Source organism: Leptodactylus fuscus, chromosome 7 (assembly GCF_031893055.1).
Source record: "Leptodactylus fuscus isolate aLepFus1 chromosome 7, aLepFus1.hap2, whole genome shotgun sequence".
NCBI lineage: Eukaryota > Metazoa > Chordata > Amphibia > Anura > Leptodactylidae > Leptodactylus > Leptodactylus fuscus.
The window spans coordinates 86,622,058-86,642,987 of record NC_134271.1 but is presented as its reverse complement, the minus strand read 5'-3'; the positions used below and the strand labels follow the sequence as shown (position 1 = coordinate 86,642,987).

Below are 20,930 nucleotides of genomic sequence, written 5' to 3'. Positions count from 1 at the left end.
CCCCTTATAGCAGTATTAGGTCAGTACTTATTTGTCTGGTCCACAGTCCTTCTTGCTCTGGGACACTGTTATGATGTCATGTGCCCAGAGCAGGAAGGAGGGGGAGGGGCCGGAGTGCCGACAGGTTAGTAACCATACTCACCCCTTTTCCGACATAGCTTGTGGGCCACAGGTTTAATGGCTGCATCACTTGCATCTAAGCTTCAGCCTTCAATGGTCCCTGAAAATGAATGTAAGTTAATAGGGGCCATTACTGGAGCTCCACTGCCTTTAAAAAAAAAAAAAGCAGTGGGGGTCTGTTGGGGCTCTCTAAGGTAACGGGTCCACCGAGGGATTCACCGGTAACCTGGGGGGCCAGTCCAATCCTGACTGCACCCCATGTGCAAGAATTTAACTACAATGTACTGTCTTCTATGTACAATAATACAACTACTATAATTCTTCTCCTATGTACAAGAATATAACTATTATAATAATACTCCATGTGTACAAGGATATAACTACTATAATACTGTCTCCTATGTACAAGAATATAACTACCATAGTAATACTCCATATGTACAAGGATATAACTACTATAAGGCCGGGTTCACACGGAGTTACGTGCCGCGAGATTTGGCACGTAGACGCCGCGTGACCCTTTGCGTGCCGTACACGCTCCCATTCATTTCAATGGGAGCGGGGAGCGTATGCGCCGCGCTAGTTTGCGGCCGTGCATTTATTCACGGCCGCAAACTAGCGCGGCGCATACGCTCCCCGCTCCCATTGAAATGAATGGGAGCGTGTACGGCACGCAAAGGGTCACGCGGCGTCTACGTGCCAAATCTCGCGGCACGTAACTCCGTGTGAACCCGGCCTAATACTGCCTCCTATGTACAAGAATATAACTACCATAGTAATACTCCATATGTACAAGGATATAACTACTATAATACTGCCTCACTCTTCTCTGTATTTGCACAGTTGGTTTATTATAGTAGAGGTGACACAGGATTCCTTGGCTTATGTAGGGCATGTATTTGGCACATGCCTCCTTTTTTGTACATTTTATGATTTCTGGGCTCTATACGGGCAGGTTAGAAATGTATGAAGTAAGATTTTTCAGGGCAGATTCTCCAATCTGCTTTACAGAATATTTATGGCATTGGATGGAGGTAATTAATGGATCATGGCGGGCATCGTCTGGCTTTTATGTAGTGCTGGATTATAAAAGTTGATATTGCTCCAGCTTCAGTCTCTATATGGTCCGCCATCATAAACACTACTTCACCCCCTGAATGGTTGGCTGCTTCGGGTGATCACTACTCATATGAGCCATTTCTAAGAATCATAATAACATTGTGTGGTCCTCTGAGTACTGCGGGCACCGATGGGCACTTAAGGCATTGTCGTCTGTATATATTTTTCCTACTTTATGAGATTTTTCTTGCCATAAAGTTTACTGCCATCTCCAAAAGCAGGTTCCTCTGGTATGGCGCTGCCATGCACTGTGCAATGTGTGGGACATAAAATATTACAGCGTGATATTCCCTGTTGGCTTCTAATACTCCATCCATGAAATGGAAACACATTTGTGGGAAGTTCATGTTACTAATGTTACCGTAATATCGGAGGTTGGAAGCGGCGTAGCGCCTGAACTAATCAGACTTCTCTGCACCAGGTGGACTGTCTGTGGGGTGAAAGATGTGGGTAGAGCCTCCATTATATAACCAGGATTATTAATGGAATGGTGAACAAGTATTTTTTGCCTTAAAATAAACAAAAAGAGTGTATCTGACTCTAGGAAAGCTGAGTAAAAGCTGGATACCATTATTGCCCCATTCCTTCTAAAAGACTGTAGATTCCAAAACATGAAATCTGCTCAAGTATGCCATATTACATCTCATACTGAATTCTAACAATGGGTATTTGCCATTCAGGGAGCCAGAAATGCTAGGTGACTATTTCTGCCTGTTACCCAGATTTCCAAAAAGGTCATTAAAGGGGCTCTATCATTGGGAAAAGTCATTTTTAACTAATCACATCCTTGCATAGCCTTTAGAAAGTCTATTCCACACCTAACTTTAGTATGTAAATTGCCTCAGTGGTTTCTGAATAAGTCCATTTTTATTCATATGCTAATGAGCTTCCGGCCAGCACAGGAAGTTCCCAGCAGCACTCGGCCCTGCTATTATCTCCTATGTGTGTGTGCAAACAGGAAGCTGAGTGATCATCAGCAGCAGCAGTAGTCTGTGCCATAGGAAACAATTGCAAAGAGGGTGCACGATGCATCGTGCACCAGTATAATTAGCATATGAATAAAAATGGACTTATTCAAAAACCACTGAGGCAATTTACATACTAAAGGTAGGTATGGAATAGCCTTTCTAAAGGCTGTGGATGTGATTAGTTAAAAATGACTTTTCCCAATGATAGAGCCCCTTTAAAGCCTACACTATTGTTTAGTTGAAAATGTGTATAGACATAATACTTCCAACAGCTGAGGGTTCTCTACAGCCGTACTAAGCAGTCCTCTCTGATCTCAGCACTTGGCTATCTCTGGCACTATAACTGGGGAATAACTTGCTTTTGGGGCAAAACCTTTTAAATATAAATGGGGAAATTTTGTAAGACTAGCATTCTGTATTCCAGTCTTCATCCATGCCCTTGCTGATGCTAACTGCACCTGAATTATTAATAATCTATGGCCTCTTAATAATACAGGCGCGCTGCAGGGTGTCAAAACTTATCTGTGCCAGTAAGAAACTTTTTCTATTGTAGTACAGGGCCTTGGTCTTGTCTTCGCTCTTCCCAGTTTAATAAAAATTGTTGAGCGGGATGCAGAAAGAGATAGGGAATGAATCTTTACCACAAAAAAGGTGCATGTGCCAAAGATGTGAAACAACTATTCCTATCCGTTCTCGGGCAGAGAGGGAATAGAAAATGCTCCCCTTAATCTGTCAGTGCAGGTAAAATGCAACATGGACAGGGGCAAGGTTTTGCTGTTGGTGTTTTAACGCTCTGAGAAATGTGTACACTGGATGCAAGTATAAGGGTATGTTCATTTAGCAGAATTTGCCATGGATTTGGAGTCTGATTTCACCACCGAATCTGTGGCAGATTCCGCCTGGAATCTACTTTCCATTGTTTTGAATGGGAGGAAGAGATTGCAGCAGGATGCGGAAAACAGAAGCTTCCTGCTCGATCTTTCCGTGGATTCCATGACTGACTCAGTCACGAAGTCCGCGGTTTATGACCTCCTGCTTATTAGGCCCATTCATCTGGGCCTAATAAGCAGTGGGAAGCTGCAATGGAATGCCAATACACTTCATCATATCTGGTCATGGGCAAAAATGCCAGCGGCAGAAAATTAAGAGGAATTCCTCTTCATTTTCTGCCATGTGAACATACTCTAACAAAGCCCTAGCTGTAACTTTAAATGAAAAACATAGTCTACTAGAAAGTTGCAGAAGTTGTCATTGCACAGTGAATAAGATATATCTACGTAAAGCTGGAAAACTCCTTTAGGCCGGGACCACAGATAGCGAAAACTATGTGATTTGGCCATCCACACATTAGGAAAAATATCCACAACAGAAATGCTGCAATTTCAAAAACAAGGGTTTTTGCAAATCGCAGCATGTCATTTATACCTACGAAAACCCTTGCATTTTCTGTATAGGTATAATAGAAGCAGAAAATCCACAGAGGAAAATGCTGAGGACTTTCTTTAAAAAACTGTGCAGAAAAAAATGTTTCCGTCACAATCTTACACAGCGTTTTTCAGCTGCACCTGCCTACGTGGGGCTTTAGCCTTAACCATTTAGGTGGTGTTGGGTCGCCTCACTACAGGACACTGCACATCTGATATGGCCACCCCTTCATAGGTCTGTGTCATTGTTTATTCCTATAGAAACAATTCTGTCCTAGTTCAGTCCTGAGGAATCACAGGAACAAAAGGTGTAACTGTGCCAGGCTGGTATGCAAGTCTCACAAGGCGGGTAGAGCTGTACTTTAAGGCAGGGTCAGCAGCGTGCTGCGGTCATAGGTGATCAGTGACAGCTACACAGTGTCCTTGTGTAGGGAATGAAAGCTTCCATTGTCTGGAGTTGTCTAGTGTCAACATGGGCTGGTATTGTGGGTGCAAACACTTCCCAAGCTGTAATGCTTATCACGCAGGGCACTCCCAGTCCTCCCTGTTTCTGACACTCTGCAATAGTTACCTGTATTTAAAGGAGCTTTCTACCATTTGATATGTCATAAGAGTGCTATCCTGTGGACCACCACTAATCTCGCAAATAATGGGTTGGTTAGCAAAGTAACTAAACTCATGAGATCCATGACCCCCTATGGGCCTGCATGTTTTATAAAACCAAATTTATGCTGCTTTAAGTTTTTTCATGGTAACAGTAAACTAGTAGTATTCTGAATTTAGCTTTAGACTTGACTGGAGAAGAAAATCTCAGGTAACTCCAAATCATGGATTGCACCATCAAATCTATGATATTTTGCACTAGTAGATCATATAGCAGTTTTCTACTCCATATGTAATAAGTGTATTGATAAAAAGATGGTCACGACAGAAACCAAATCTCTTCTCTGTAGTCAAGCAGAACCCTCTCCCCTATCACCCTTATGTATCTCACCCTCTACAGATCAAATAACTGTATTTACACCGAACCATTGTCACTTTTACACAAACACCAGCTTTGGTTTCGCTGTTTTTGAGACGGAAGTGTGCACCGTCCTACAGCTATAGGGGACTATTGAGGGGTAAATACAGGTATGGCAAAGCTAAACAGGGAGTTATGGATTTTACATGATCTGTAACCAGTAGTTTAATATCCACAGAAGGTTCAGAAGCGGTAAAACCACATAGTGTTATTCTACCGACAGCTTGGTTTTGCTACATATACATAGTTGGCCAGAATTATTAAGACTGTCGTTTTGTATATCAGTCTTAAAGGGGCTGTGCAGGATTAGAAAACATGGCTGCTTTAGGCAAAGTTCATACGGAGTTTTTTGGTCCGCCTCAAGTACCGGCATCCAGCCACACACTCCGCCCTGGATTAGGCCCAAATGAATGGGTGAGGCGACTCGGCCTGAAGAATGAGCATCTCGCTTTCTTCCAGCTCCCGGAAAAAACACCTGATCGGCTCCCATTGATTTCAATGGGAGCTGTCTTTTTGGTCAGGATTTTGAGGCGGATACGGCCTCAAAATCTTGACCAAAAATCTCTGTGTGAACTTACCCTTAGGGTGCATTCACATGGAAGAAAATGGTGAGGAATTTGGTGTGGAATTCTCCACGTGGAAAAAAAAGCCTCCCATTGATTTCAATGGGTTCTGCTAGCTTTTTTTCCACTAGGGGAAACCTCTGTGGACTTTTTGTGAAAAGCGCTGCAGGAAAAACTGTGATATGTTGCTGCCACGCTTTTTCCCAGAATGATTTTTGCTGCGGCCCACTACATGGGACCTTAGCCTATAAGGGTTTCCTACTTCTGATAAAGTGCTGCTTTCTCTTCTCTGGCCAGCGATGCCTGCATTTTCATGGAACAAAGCTTCAATGCAGGTGCGTAACTACCGTGGTAGCAGCGGAGGCAGCTGCCACAGGGCCCGGGACACTAGGGGGTCCGGTGACAGCTGCTACCACTGCAAATTTTTCTTAAAAAAAAATAGGTCATTACCTGCTGGTGTAACTCCAGCATGTAACGGGCCCTATTTACTGCAGCGCCGGAGGCTGCGTGAAGATGGAGAGGAGCTGCCTCCTCCACAGTCCATTTTTTAATAGTAGTAAAGTCAGCAATTGCTGCCTTTATTACTGCACCTAAGCAGGGGCAGGCTGTGTGTGACCTCCAGATCACCCTCTTGCTTGCACACAGCTTGCACCCCCATTTCCCCTCTTGCTTAAACACACCCTGCAACCCACGTCACCCTCTTATTCACAAACAGCCTGCACGCCCATGTACCCCTCTTGGAGGGGGCCCCATGTCAAAAGTTCACCATGGGGCCCCGCCATTCCTAGTTACGTCACTGCTTCAATGCCAAGCACAACTGTTATACAATGTTTGGGGCTATGTTTGGTAGGTGGTGAACAGACCACGGTGCTTTTTTTGAACATCGATTTGATATTAATGCTCTATCCTAAGTATAAGACATCAGTATCATAAGAGATGAAAACCACTTAATGCACTGACACCTGGTGGCCATTATTGGAATTGAACTAATGTTTTGCTCACTATGTACCGATAACCTTTAAGCATATAAGGCAACGTTCAGATCTGCGCTGGGCATCTGTCTGACACAGAACCATATGAAATTGACGGGCTTTTTTGCCCGTGAATTTCATTAAAAAAAAAAAATGGACATGTGACTGATCCCATTATAGTCCATAGAGTCCCTTGGGATACACTTGTGTCATTATTTCTGTTTTCAGATGGACCCTTTTTCTGTTCTTTTGATCTTTGAACAGACCAGAATAAGTGACATCCCAGCACATATGTGAACATAGCGTAACAGTGATGTGAATTATGTACAAAGAGAATGCATCCACCCCCAACCCCTGCAATAAAAGGGGACAGTGGTCACAAAAACCATCCTGTGGCCCAGTGCAGAGGTGTAGTTACGTTAGAGTAGATGTAGACATAGGTTACGCCTGGCCCTGGAGCCTGAGAGGGCCCAAAGGCTTCTCAACCACCTCAGAAGATCTCAGTATTATAAATGGCACATGATTATAAAGGGTAGTTAGTTGTGAACACATGAACCAACTCTAACATGTGGATCCCATAGATTTGCCCCAATCACATGACCTAGTATGTAAGATTGGCATCCCATATTAAGAGAAAAGACATTTATTGGGAAATTGCTATTATTTAGGAAGATACTGGAGTTCACCCCCATAGTGTTAAGGGAAGTGTATATTCCCTTTTGTAACGCAGCCGTTGTCTAATATTGCAGAGGTGTGTGTATCCCTTTAAGCCCGTATATTCAGGTGCTGACATTGCTGACACAATTCACTATATTAGGTTGTGCCGCGACATGAACCAATTTGGTTTCAAATGAAAACACATTATCAGTTTGTTCATCTTCATGAGGAGATTTCCGCTGTGTTGATTTCCTTGGAGACGCTCATAACACAGGGTCAAGAACAGAAACTCATGAGATTCTGGGTAGGAAACCCCACAGGTCTGTTCTAGAGTGGCCTCTTTAATTGTGCTTAACTCTTTCCTGCCTAGCAAGTCAGTCCTGATGGCTGCTGCCTCCTGAGCACAGACACGTATGAGCATATATACCAGATCAGGTATAGAAAGTCAGATTTATTGAGTCGCCATTATGTTTGCAGGTTTTATATAAAGTCCTGTATGTGCAACATTTTCTATTCCAAAATACTAGTAGACAAAATAGATATAAGACTGGCTTAGTTGCCCATTGCAACCAGTCACGGCGAAATTTTTATTTTGTGTTCTACCCTAAAAAAATTAAAGCCGTGCTGTGATTGGTTGCTATGGGCAACAAAGACAGTTTGTCTGAGTGTTTTAAAAACATCTTTTCCATGGACATTTTTGACATTCATGTGAACATGGCCTTAAATCTTTACTCAGGCCTAATAATGAGTAGTGCGGCTGGATCTCCACTTCAGACGTCCACAAAGTGGGGATCTGCTTGTGCCATTTACACCGGCTCCTGCTAGGCAACCACCTCACTCTACTCACTAGTGCACTGCTCCGCTTGCAGAGTACGTGTGTACCATCAGTAAACTAGATACAACCCCAATATTGTCCCTGCTACACCTCAAGTTCCTTAGCTGTAGATGACCCCAGATTTATAATAACCCCAGCCACTAATGTCCCTTTAATTGCCCCAGTTTGAAATGCCTCCATGACAGCCACAAATCCCTTCCATAATATCCCTAGATATAGATGACCCCATTAGTCTGGTGTCACTGGGGCAGACATGATGCTGAATTTCAGTTCTGGAAATGTATCACGTGTTTTCCTAAAAATCAATGCTGCAAAAAATGGCAAAAATCAGGTAGTTTTTATGATGACACCTATTGAAAATCCACTGCACATGCCAGCTTGATTTTTTGTGTTTTTGCAGCATGTGAATGAGTTACTGCTGCTGTTGTACATTACAGTAGGATAGGTGCCAGTGGTTATGTGGCTGCGAACCCGCTGCGAGTATGCCCATCCTGACCCCAGCCTAGCATTTCTGCAGCTAAAAACCTGTTTCATACATGTTGTGAATGGGGTTGTTTCTGCAGCAGGTGAATTCATCTCTGCAAGGTCCATTCAAATACATGGGATTGTCTAGGAAATTCCTGCACTAAATCTGCGTCATATGAATATTCCCTAATAGCCCCAGCCACAGACCCCTCTGTATTAGCTGCAGTTGTAGATATTTTTCCATATTAGCCTGTTTTAGGCTTACCTTTATCTCATGATACTGTATATTGGAGGCTTCCATTTCAGTTGTTACATTGTATTCTTCACATAATGTAACTTATTTGTAAATTCCCTATAAAAGTGACGACGAGCTGGGTGAAGCAAGGGCCTGAGACTTATCCTACGGCCTAGCGATGTGCAGTTTACAGTGCCCAGTGGAACCTGTATCTACATCCTGGACTATAATGTGATTTATAGGAAGGAAAGAGGTTTTCCGCACTGGCGGCTAGACGGCGTGATTCCAGCTGCGTCTCTGACACCCCTACTTAAGAGAGGCGATGACATCATTGCGTAATGAATGCTACGGATGTATGAGGACCCAGCTTTTAAACTATATTCATCACCTCTATGTGACTAAGACCAGAGCACAGGACCCTGGGATAAGCAGAGTATTATCCCTTAACTGTGATGTTCTGCAGCCTCAGTCAGTGCAAACCAGTAAATATAAGCTTTCCAGGTATTAGAAATCTCATGTAATTGTTTTATCTATCTGTTTCTGGGAAAGCTGGGTGACCAACTCACATTGCTGTTTACCATTAAAGCCACATCTAAGGTTGTCCCCAACTTTCCTGGAAGTCCTGAAAATGTAATTTAATTAGATATACTGCAAGGTAGGTGGTTTAATACATGTCTAATCAAATATGTAATTTAGGCACTTGGAGAAGTTGGGTGTAATACATAATGCTAACAATATGTAGAAAAATTTGTTGATCAACAGTGTGTGTAAACCTAATATAGAATAAATCTGATTCATCATATCTTTTTGTATTACCAGTTGAACGAGAGAATGTGCAGAAGAGAACGTTCACCCGATGGATAAACCTGCACCTAGAGAAGGTAAGAAACACCCCGACGTAGAGCCAGGGGGGGGGGGGGGGGGGGCAAATATACCCTTGGTATACGTGACCTCTGCAGTCCTAGCTGGTTCAGTGTCCTGCTGTTGTGCACTCAGTGATATTGTGTTAGTGTCTGCTACAAATATTACATCTGCTCTTAATACAAATACAATACAAATACAAGACTCTTTTCTGATACATAGCTTTAAAGCAAAATCTTCTAAAATGACGTATAATATTTTGTATTCTAGAAAAGATTCCACATAGAATATTCAATGCAGCTTTGGTTGTAATGGGAGTACAACCATTGTCCAGTAGAGTACAAAAAAGGAATTAAGTTTTTTCAGCTCACCCCTCTCAATGTCCTTAAGTCCTGAGTCGGTGTGCACGGAAGCTGGTGGACTCATCCGGCTGTAATATCATTGAATATCATTGTAGTATGCCATGAGGAAGGGACCAGATGTGTCCCGAAACGCGTAGCCATATATTTTTTTTCACCCTATGATGGTTGCCATGTTTCAATTTTAATGTATTGAAAATAAAGATTGGAAGTTTTTAAGACGTCGGGAAGTGCTGGATCTTCTTTCTATATTGTCCAGTAGAGGCCCTATTTCATCTTATGGCTACATCAAGATTTGGTTTAAAAACTCAAAAATTTTATGAATTTTTACATTCTTTATGTGACCCTATTCTCTTAGAATGAACGCTGATGGCTTTACTGTATAAATCATACACTGGATGAGTTGTCCTTTAGGAGCAAACCCTTTCCTAGGCTTCCCCGCCTCATAGAGCTTGGAGGTTTGAGGCCTTACGGTGAGCAGGCCTGTGCGCTGTGTCTACCTGTTGCTGAAGGCTGTCAGAGGTTTTATGAAGTATTTGGCTTCTGTAAAAGCCATTAGTGAATGGATGATAATTAGATCATGCAGAAACACTTTGCTCTGCTCCTTTTCCCATACCAGGCCCGTGACGTCTCAGGAACATTGCAGGCACAAACCTTGTTTTGTTTGGATACCAAAAAAAATCTAAACTTTTTTTTTTACTCAATGCATAGCCTGGTGCCCCTCCCCCCTCACCTCTGGTACCCTTCAGCTGTCAAGTGAAATCATTTATTGGAACTTCTACACTGGGGATCGGCCAGAGCCAAAAATCCTTTGCTTCTCTTGGCCGTGGTGATGAAATGGAACATAAAGAAGCATTGAGCATCCGTTCAGAATTCCATTGGGACAGGTTGTTAAAAGGTTGAAGGAGTTAATAACGCCCCGGGACCTGTGCTGGAAGAAACGAAGCAGCTGTAGGTTTGTGGGGTGTATGAGTTCCTATGGCCGCTAGTGCTAATATACCAACACTGCACTTGTTCAGTGGTGTTCAGTCTGAGGTCTCCGACTGTGGCCAATCTATTATTGTAACTACTGTGATACTGAAGTTGGAGACCCGCAAGTTGTAATCCACAGGGGTGTTTATTACATTGTGTTTCAGTTCTCTGTCAATGCAGATGCTAAAACCGCCACCTTGACCCAGTCATGATGAGAAGTCATGTTACAGTCTAACAGTGCAGTATATGGGACTTTTCCTATACATCCACATACTTTTGTTCTCCTATGGAAGTCCACACTTGGACCGCGTATAGATCCACTGTTCTGGCATTATGGGGTACCCACGGATCACTTAGTGAAAAATCCTTCAGGGGCTGGAAAAACCCTTTGATAAATCTGATGCATCTTGGACTAAACACTTTAGCCTTTTTAAGGCTGAAATCTGCAATTTCATCTTTTTGACACGACTCCCACGTTGCTTTTCACTTTTCAAATTTGTCGAAGTGCTGAGAACAGTTGCAAATTTTTGGGCAGATTTGTCGCCTCTCATAATTTTTAACAGTTTTGGCACAATTTACCAGTTATTTATGGAGTCCTGAATGTATATTATTATTTCCTTTCTCTGTTTCTGTGTCGGTGTATAACAAAAAATAATTGCCATTCAGGACTCTAGAGAAGGCGGGTGACAACATTTTGTGGTGGCCACGGTTGTCACCCAGGTTCCAGGCTCTTGAGCCTATCAAAGACGAAGGACAATCACCAGTTGTAATGGCAGGCCATATTGGTTGACACCCAGCTTTCCCAGAAGCATGTTTCTTGACAGGCAACATGCACCTGGAAGACTTTTAAAGTTGTAACACGTTTTCCAGTGTTCCTGTGAATGGAGCTTGTGATCTGCGGACTGTCATATTCACTAATAGCTTTCTCTCCTGCACAAGGATACAGACCATGGCCTCCTGGACTGTGTCATCTGCGTGGACTCTGTACTAAGACTCATTTACTCAGTGTTTACATGAGTGTCACAGGACATTATCGGAGGCCACGCTCTGCGCCAGCGGACAGTGATTGATCACATTAAAAGCTGCAGTATTTAAAGTGATAAACCGACCATGTCAGCGGGGGCCTGGGATATGTGAGAATGTTGACATATCTGCGGCTGTGATGGTGTCATATGTTATAACTGTTTACATCACAGGCGCACAGGTATATCCCGGAATTTATGCCAAATGTAAGGAAAACATTAGTAGGTGTGTAATAAACCGCCGTTGTATTATGATGAATGACTAAAGGAGCAGATTAACCCCTGTCTTAAAGGGGCTGTCCAGTCTTATGTAAATAAAACTTAGTCATTGCATAATGAAAAGTTCTAGTAGACTTTGTAACAGATTTCTCAAAACAGCCTTGAACTGTCTTTGTTGCCTTTAACAACCAATCACAGCATAGCTTTCATCTATAAAGTTTCTATAGAAGCTATGCTGTGATTGGTTGATAAAAGAGTTTTGAGAAGTCTACCCCTTTATGTTTCAATTTCTTACCATTTGTAAGATCTCTGCCTGCATTCTGTGAATGGAGACATTCTTCTTACAGCTAGAGGCTGAAAATCCATAAAGGCCAAATACTTATAACATGGGAGTGTTTGTTGCGCTTATATCAAGTCTTGGACAGTCTTGAGCTAAACAACCTAGACTCCAGGTTAAAACTTTTTTTGGCGGTGATCATATCTGTGATCGCAGTGAGGATTTATATGCAGAATATCTGCGCTGAAATCCACATATATACTCTACACACTGGCATGGATTTTGATGCAGCTTTTTAAACATGTACATGTGGATTTTGGTGCAGAATTTGCCGTACTCATTTTGAAATCATTTGGGGTTTGTCCAACACTTCCCATGACAGCGCAGAACAATGGAATTGATCAGTGCAGATGTGAACATGTCCTTACCTGCACTGATATAAAGTAACAAACTATCAGGGCAGGAGAAGGATATATGCTGCCGATGTGTTTAGCTAACCAAGGATTTTTTTTTACCTGATGCTTGGTTCAGGTCCACCCTAGTGCCAAGCTCTCAATCATTCAAGGCTAATGGGGGGGGGGGGGTGTCTGTTGGGTTTCTTCCATTTTAAAACTGAAAGCAGCAGAGAAAAAAGACCAATGGAGACTCTGACGTAGATGTGAGCCCAGTGTAAGCAGAATGTTAGCAAATCCTGTTCTGTAATAAGAAATACTTCAGGATGCGAAATGACACAAAAAAATACGTAGTAGAATAATATACAGGAGAGCCATTAAAGGGTCAGCACATCATCAAGGAACTTAAAACCTATTTAAGACAATAAACCAAGCCGATGGGGGGGGGGGGGCATAGAATATTCCATGACGAGGGTCAAAGGTCAGAGCTCTGCTTTTTGGGCATTTGTGTCCTTTTCTGTATATTCTATTTAGAGACACAAACCTTGCGCCAGTAGTGTGGCCCAGCCCGGGGCTGTTTTCTTATACTCAGTGAAATAAAGCCGGATGCCAGAAAAGAAGATGATTTATTCCGTCAACATTAAAGGGAATTTGTCATCAAAGGAGGAAAAGGCTGATTAAGACATTAAGTCAATAGTGAGGCTCTTAAGTCACTTCCACTAAAGTTTTTATCAGCTTCTTGGAGAAATTTTGAAGGAAAAGAAAGCACTTGACAATTCTGAGTAAGAGCTGATGACTACTTGAGATTACTGTACCTCAAGCCACATGATCCAGTCTGTGTACCCATTATATGTCTATGGGACAGAGGCAAAAGTTGCCTCTAAGGCAATATCTGCACCAAGACCCTCCATATACCTAGTGCTCATACAACATTCTGCCATATTGTATTTTATAGTATGTATGAGATCTCTCTGTATTACAGGTTTACTGTGCAGGTTTTATAATGGGTTATCTTATACAGCACAGTGGTCTATGGGCCCCCTGGAATTAGATCCCTTATTGGTACTTCTCCCTCTGTGTAACCTGTTGCAACTGCTAGTGGCCAGAGGTGGACCTAAACATTTGGACAGAGGCCCACAGGCCAATTTAAGTGTAGGATCTTCAAAACGTCAAACAGCATTATGGCCATAGCAGTTGTCAGATGGCACATGGTCTTTAATACCAAGGGGCCATGATCACTTTCAATCTGCCACCTCAGGTAGAAGCTATGCACTTGCTCTACTGGTACAGTTGTCGGTGTCATCCACAGATAAGTGAAACAGAAAAGTAAAGAGGCGGACAGTTCTAAGAAGCTTCTATGGACAACAAAGGGGTCAGATTTGAGTGTGCATAGGGCATTGCTAAAAAGACACGGCGATAGAACCTGGCAAACTGTGTCTCATGAATACTGTCTTATTTGTAAGGACAAAACCAGAATGCCAGTTGGAAATAGAGAGTCTCCAATTATGCAGATTTAGGAAAGGATTTAGAGGTCAAATCTACATCCAAAACAGATGAAATATGTAACAGTATAATTCTGCAATGCCTGTATTATAATGACATGGGTAACCCTGTCTCCATTGTTCATACAGTGCAGTCCTCCTCTCGAGGTTAAAGATCTGTTTGTTGATATCCAAGATGGAAAAATCCTGATGGCGCTACTGGGAGTGCTGACGGGACAAAGTCTGGTGAGTGGTCAGAGATATTGGGGATAAGACTGGGGTACTATGGTGATTTTGGTGACTGCTCTTGTTGTGCAACGAAAGATCACTGTCTCCTTGTCCCACCTACACTAATGCAAGTGAATGAGGTTGAAATGTGACTCCGATGTTGCCGTGACAAAAAGATCTAGCAACTACACTCGATCACACCAACATCGGGGGTCACAGTGCAACCCCATTCACTTCAGTTAGCAGAGTTGCATCAAATTTGAGCCAGTACCATATTCACTTCTTTATAGTGACCTTATATATCAAATTCTGCTTATGATTGGTAAATGGAAATATTCAGACTAGACTAGAATTAGGGATCTCACTACTGGAATGTAAATGTAGTTGAAAGCTCATAGCATTGTATCATCTTCATGTAGCACCTTTCCCAGGAGCAACATTGTCTGATATGGCTGTCTGATATGCTTTTCAGCTCCAAGAATACAAGTCATCAACTCATCGGATTTTCCGCCTGAACAACATAGCCAAAGCATTGAAGTTTTTGGAAGACAGTAATGTAAGTACTGGATTTACCATTATCCTTTGCTGGATGCCTGGATTTAGCTCTAAAGCTGGAGAACAGCAAGTGCAGCTCCGGAGTATAATACAGGATAATAAGTAATGTGATGTATATACATAATGACTTGACCAGCAGAATAAGGAGTGCAGCTCTGGAGTATAATACAGGATCAGTATAGGATAAGTAATGTGATGTATGTACACAGTGACTGCACCAGCAGACAAAGGAGTGCAGCTCTGGAGTATAATACAGGATCAGTACAGGATAAGTAATGTGATGTATATACATAATGACTTGACCAGCAGAATAAGGAGTGCAGCTCTGGAGTATAATACAGGATCAGTATAGGATAAGTAATGTGATGTATGTACACAGTGACTGCACCAGCAGACAAAGGAGTGCAGCTCTGGAGTATAATACAGGATCAGTACAGGATAAGTAATGTGATGTATGTACACAGTGACTTGATCAGCAGAATAATGAGTGCAGCTCTGGAGTATAATACAGGATCAGTACATGACATGTAATCTAACGTATGTACACAGGATGTACACCAGCAGTATAATGGATGCAGCTCTGGAATATAATACAGGATATGAGTCAGGATCAGTACAGGATAAATAATGTAATATATGTACATATAACCATTATCAGAAGTATATTCAGCGCAGCTCTGGAGAATAACAGAGGCAGTTACTTGGGGACAGTAATGTATACATTGGGGGAATTCACTAACCTGGTCATTCCAGTTTCCTGGTCACACCAGTTTCCAAAAAATGCACCGAAAATGTGCCACTTTGTTCATTTTCTAACCTGCTAGGCATGGTGGGTTCACTTTGGCCTTACAGATGTACTGTAACCATACCAGTCCCTTACTATTGTAGATTTCAATTCGCAAGAATTATTAAGATGCTGGATTTTCTTAATAATTCTGGCACATCTGCTGCCAGACTATATCAAGACTGACCTGCTGGTTTTGATAAATTGTGCTGTTTCTGTATACTCCTTCTGTATATCAGCTGTATATTATTGTATAAAGGTGAGGCTGCACTTTCCTGAGAGGCCTGGTCTGCTGTGTAACATTCCCCTCATAGATTACTCATTGACTTCATGCTTTCTGTGCACTGAGCCCCTTGCTGTGAGCGCTGCTGACTTTTCAATCGCTAATCGGATTTATGAGGTTTAACGGCCTCCTTGATTCTGAATAAATTTTTAAGCTGGAGCCGGTGATGTGGATGTGTTCCAGATTACGGCCACATATTGAGGCGGCTCTGGGCTTTGTAGTTTGTATTTTGACTCGCTGCATGTTATAAAGCTTCATTGTGAGGCTCGGGGCCTGTGCTGGTGTCACAGGATACTGTATATTGGGTTTGGTGACATCATCTACTCTAAGGATTTTCCATGAATGTTTGTCTATCACTTGCAATGACCTAATAGACTATATTTCCCGTAGGTGAAACTGGTCAGCATTGATGCTGCTGAAATCGCGGATGGAAACCCGTCGCTGGTTCTTGGCCTGATCTGGAACATTATCCTGTTTTTGCAGGTAGATCTATGGCTGCGCTCTATACCTATTATATTTCATCCTTAAAAAGACTTTCCACTGTTCTATAAATAAAGTTTTTCCATTCTAAGAGAAGCTTTGGAGACTTATAATAGACTTTGGGAAGGATTGATCAAGAATGTTACACTGGTTTTCATGTCCCCCGCACCAGCAAGAGGGTGTTTTTACTCCATCCACTTTCAGAAAAGTGACAATGCAAAGACGCCACTTGTGCCTGTTTTATGCCACTTTTGTGTTGTAGGGGATTTGATGAATCCCCCCCACCCATCTGCACACTTAGTGTTTCAATTCCTGATCATTTTCAAGATCTCTGCTTGCTGCCATTGAATGAAATTATATCCATGTGCGGTAAACACATCAGAACAAATCAGTTTCCTGTGCTGGACGTTTGTTACAATGTATCAGCGCAGGTCACAACAGCCTGGAGTCCAGACGGTTTACGTTACAGAGAAGCGTCTAGACTGCATAGAATTGTAACAAACCCCCTAGTATAACAAGTATTAGGTCAGGTTAGGTTTTCCGTCATGGTTTAATTCACTGACAGTGAACAGATCTTGAAAACTGTGAAACATTGAAACACAAAGTACATTAGAAAGTTTCAGAACTTCTCATTGAGCAGTAATTGAGCTTCTTAAACATAAAATGGAGACCACAATATAGAAGACCCTTCACCAATTCCAATTTTTTGCATCCTTCAATACGTGGAGTGTCACTGATTCCAACGTCATTGTAAGTTGTTTTTTTGTTTTTTTTCTCTAGCCCCAACCATTCCTGAGGGTTCAGTGCAGTTTGAGCCTCCAATATGCTATTACAGCTCTCTACTTTTAGGCTGGCTGCCCTTGGCTGGAGCAAAAAGTTTAGAACTGCTCACCAGACAGTAGAGAAAATACTTGTGCTGGAACTAACAGAAGTGATTGCTTGGGAACGGTGTGCGCTAGAGAAAAACTGCAGCAGAATTACTAGAGTGGTATAGTGGTTGGTATAAGTGGTGAGGAATGGTCCTGCTTAAGCTCCATGTTGTTTTTTAACCATTGGCCAGCCACTAAGAACAAACTTGATGCTGTGTGGTATTGTCAGCCTTCACTCAATGCCCTCTCGCACACCACTACATGGGCGGGGCATGACAGGGTGAATCTGGGAATCATGGCAACTCCCCCTCAGACCCTGCACTAAACTTAATATATTATACACAGTGAAGGGCACTAACACGGATACTTCAGGTAACTGTATCTATCAGTAAATTAAAGACCAAAAATGCGTTAGTACACTTCATTTTGTTTAATGGATGTTTTGTGCGTTCCTTTGCTAGCAAAGTGGATTAATGAATCCAAGACTTTAATAGGAACAGTACATGCTTTTTCCCACATAAGCTGGGCCCCCCACCTCAGCAGCGCCCATCTGTCATGATTTTTCCCTTCACTTTTCCAAAGGACTTTATGCCACTCCACAAGTGTAATTCTGGTCTGTATACATTAAGTACTGTTGTTGGGACAGAAACAAATACACCATAACACCCTATAGTTGCAGATATATGAAGTATCTGAATTGTATTCAATGATACACACTTGCACTTGATGGGTTGGTGCACTTTTTCAGTTGTCGACCCATAGGGTACAATGGAATGTCAGTGACTAAAAATGCTATTGTTTATGCCCCTGAGCCCAGACTATGTGAGTTTTCTTAAATTTTGGACATGTTATAGTGTATCACTTCTGTGTTGAGTTCATGCAGGAACAGTGATCACCTCTATTTTCTCTTGCAGATTAAAGAACTCACAGGAAATCTGAATAGAATGTCGTCCTCTTCCAGCCTGTCCTCCCTGCCCAGTGGGACCGAGTCTGACACGTCTCATCCCAGCACGCCGAGCACTGAGAAGAGCTTGTCTGTTTCAATTAGAGATCAACGTAGAACGATCAAAGCTCTTCTGAACTGGGTTCAGCAAAGGACGCGAAAGTAAGAACCGAGCACTGGCTGCACTGTTATTATAGAGCGACAGTGACTGCAGCGCCTCTCCACAAATCATCAGATAACAGTGGACATTACTAGTCCCAATTACGCCTGCAATCATCAGCAGATATAAGATTTCCAAGTCAATAAGGTTCATGTCATATAACGACTTGTGTGACCATACAAAGACATGATACCTCTGGGGAAAGCCTAATGGAAAATGGATGGAGGACATACTGTATATTCCAAAGGCAGAGATTATGGTCATAAAAGGGGACAGTATTATAGTATTTTTATTATTGTACATAGGTGCAGTATTATAGGGACCATTAGTTATATTATTCTACATAGGAGGCAATATTAAAGTAGCTAAATTCTTGTACATAAAAGGCAATATTATAGAATTTATATTCTTGCACATAGTCGGCAGTATTATAGTTAGTGGGTTGACAAAAGACCTATGTCCATTAAGTTTAACCATTTCATACTTAAAAATTCGTGTTTATATTCCTTATATTTTTGTGTATAGGGAAAGTGTTATAGTAGTTATATTCTTGTACATACAAGGCATTACTATAGTAGGTACGGTATATGCTTGCGTAAAGGTGGAGGTATTACAGCAATGATATTATTTTACATAGGGGTGAGTATTATAGTAAATATATCCTTATACATAGAAGGCAGTATTATAGCATATATGTTATTGTATATATGGGTAGTATTAAAGTACCGGTAGTTGCATTCTTGTACTGTAAATATGGATGATATAGTAGTTATATTTTTATACATATGGGTAGTATTATAGTAATTATATTCTTGCACATATAGTAGGAGGCAGTATTATAGTTGCATAGTGGGTTGCAAAAAGACCTATGTTCATTAAGTTAAGCTGTTTATAATAGTTATATTCTTATATACAGGGGCAGTATTATAGTAGATAGATTAGTCTAGTATTATAGTAGTATATTCTGTTATAAAGGAGGTAGTGGTATAAAGGAGGGCGATATATAGCTGGCAGCATCATAGTAGTTACACTTGGCACAGTATGATAGTATGTATACTTTTGTCCATAGGTTCAGTATTATAATATTTATACTCTTGCTCATAGGGAGCAGAACGGACCTTCAGAATTTAAGTTTCAGAATATAAGTGTAGTGCAGCATTGAATTATGGATGGAGCGTCTTTAACCATTATAATGATATCCTGGAGTAAGATGAATGATTATTATCTATGAGCAATTAGCAACTTCAGAATCAGTGGTGTCTCATATTATAATATAGGCAGAATAATAGCTGTGTCTCCTCTGCTAAAGTGACTGTTCCGCTTCCAGCCTAGAATGCAAATGAGACTTGTACAAAGGGTCGAGCTTGTAATATTCACTTAGAAACTTGTTCATTAAATTCTTTATCTTACTTAGAGTCAGTGGAACATAGCGATCAGAATTTGCTGCAGATTAGTGCTGTCAGCGGGTGGCCATGGAATATCTTAGTGCTGCAAGATCTTGTTTTAATTATTTCCCAAATCTTCTGCTATGAATGTGGTGTTCAGTCATTAGTAAATCTATGTAACCCCCTCCCTCTCTTCTCCAACAAGGTATGGGGTTGCAGTGCAGGACTTTGCTGGTAGCTGGCGAAGCGGACTTGCATTCCTTGCTATTATTAAAGCCATAGACTCCTGCCTGGTGGATATGAAGAAAGCACTGGAAAGATCTCCTAGGGAAAATCTCGAAGATGCATTTAGCATCGCGAAAAGGAGTCTCAATATACCGCGTCTTCTGGAGCCAGAGGGTAAACTGAAACAGTAAATATACGAATTGTGTGTTTCCCTATCTCCCATATAATACAATGGGTTATGTCCATGAATATTGAGCCAGGCTGCATCTCCTCTGCAAATGAGGAATCTCAGTTAATGAAATGTATTGTCATATTATCTCTTTGACTAATGTATTACCGTAGCATGGGGCCTCAGCCTTAAGAGTTTTCCAGGATTGTAATATTGATGACCTAGCTTTAGAATTGCTCATCAACATCTGATTAGTGGGGGTCCAAAACCTAAGATCCCCATGACCCTCACAATCACCTGCGGCATTTTCACTGAATTCCAGTGTACCTTGCATTGGGGATTTACTTGGTATTGCAATTCAGCCCCATTCACTTGAATGGGACTGATCATGCAAACAGGCCATGTGACAAATCACTGGTTTCATTAGCCTGGAAGCAGAAGCTCTTCTGTAGGGCTTATCACTGTTTGTACTCCACTGGCATAGAAATGTTACATATTTTTGCACAATTGAGTGGCTAGAGGGCGGAGCTTCTTGGTCTGATAAATTTAAAGGGGTTGTCTTGGATAACTTAAAATCCCTGCTCTAGTGTAAACACCCTCCCCCCTCCTACTTTCTAAATAACGTTGTTATCAAAAATGTTACCCATATTACCAATAGTTACCCATATCCCTGGGGCGGTCATGTGACTGCCCCAGGGACATAATCCAAATGTCCAGTGATGATCCGTTACTCCATTTCCGTAAACGGATCGTCACTACTACTCCCCCCCCCCCCATCCACTCCAACCATACTTACCCATCCATGGCTTCTTCCGGTGAGACGGCTCCTGCCGTCTGTGTGGTGCGTGCTCTTCTACACTGTGTACGCTGCTGCCTGTAATTCACCTC

At 41.9% G+C, this 20,930-nt stretch overlaps 1 protein-coding gene across 1 annotated transcript in view; it reads left to right on the top strand.

Annotated features, from left to right (window-relative positions):
* Nucleotides 1–20,930, top strand: part of CLMN (calmin) — an 83,876-nt gene that overhangs the window by 44,428 nt on the left and 18,518 nt on the right. The window contains exons 2-7 of the mRNA XM_075282443.1: nucleotides 9,198–9,259; nucleotides 14,112–14,207; nucleotides 14,662–14,745; nucleotides 16,202–16,294; nucleotides 18,075–18,265; nucleotides 19,854–20,047. Coding sequence (XP_075138544.1) covers nucleotides 9,198–9,259; nucleotides 14,112–14,207; nucleotides 14,662–14,745; nucleotides 16,202–16,294; nucleotides 18,075–18,265; nucleotides 19,854–20,047 — 720 coding nt within the window. The remainder of the gene's footprint in view (nucleotides 1–9,197; nucleotides 9,260–14,111; nucleotides 14,208–14,661; nucleotides 14,746–16,201; nucleotides 16,295–18,074; nucleotides 18,266–19,853; nucleotides 20,048–20,930) is intronic.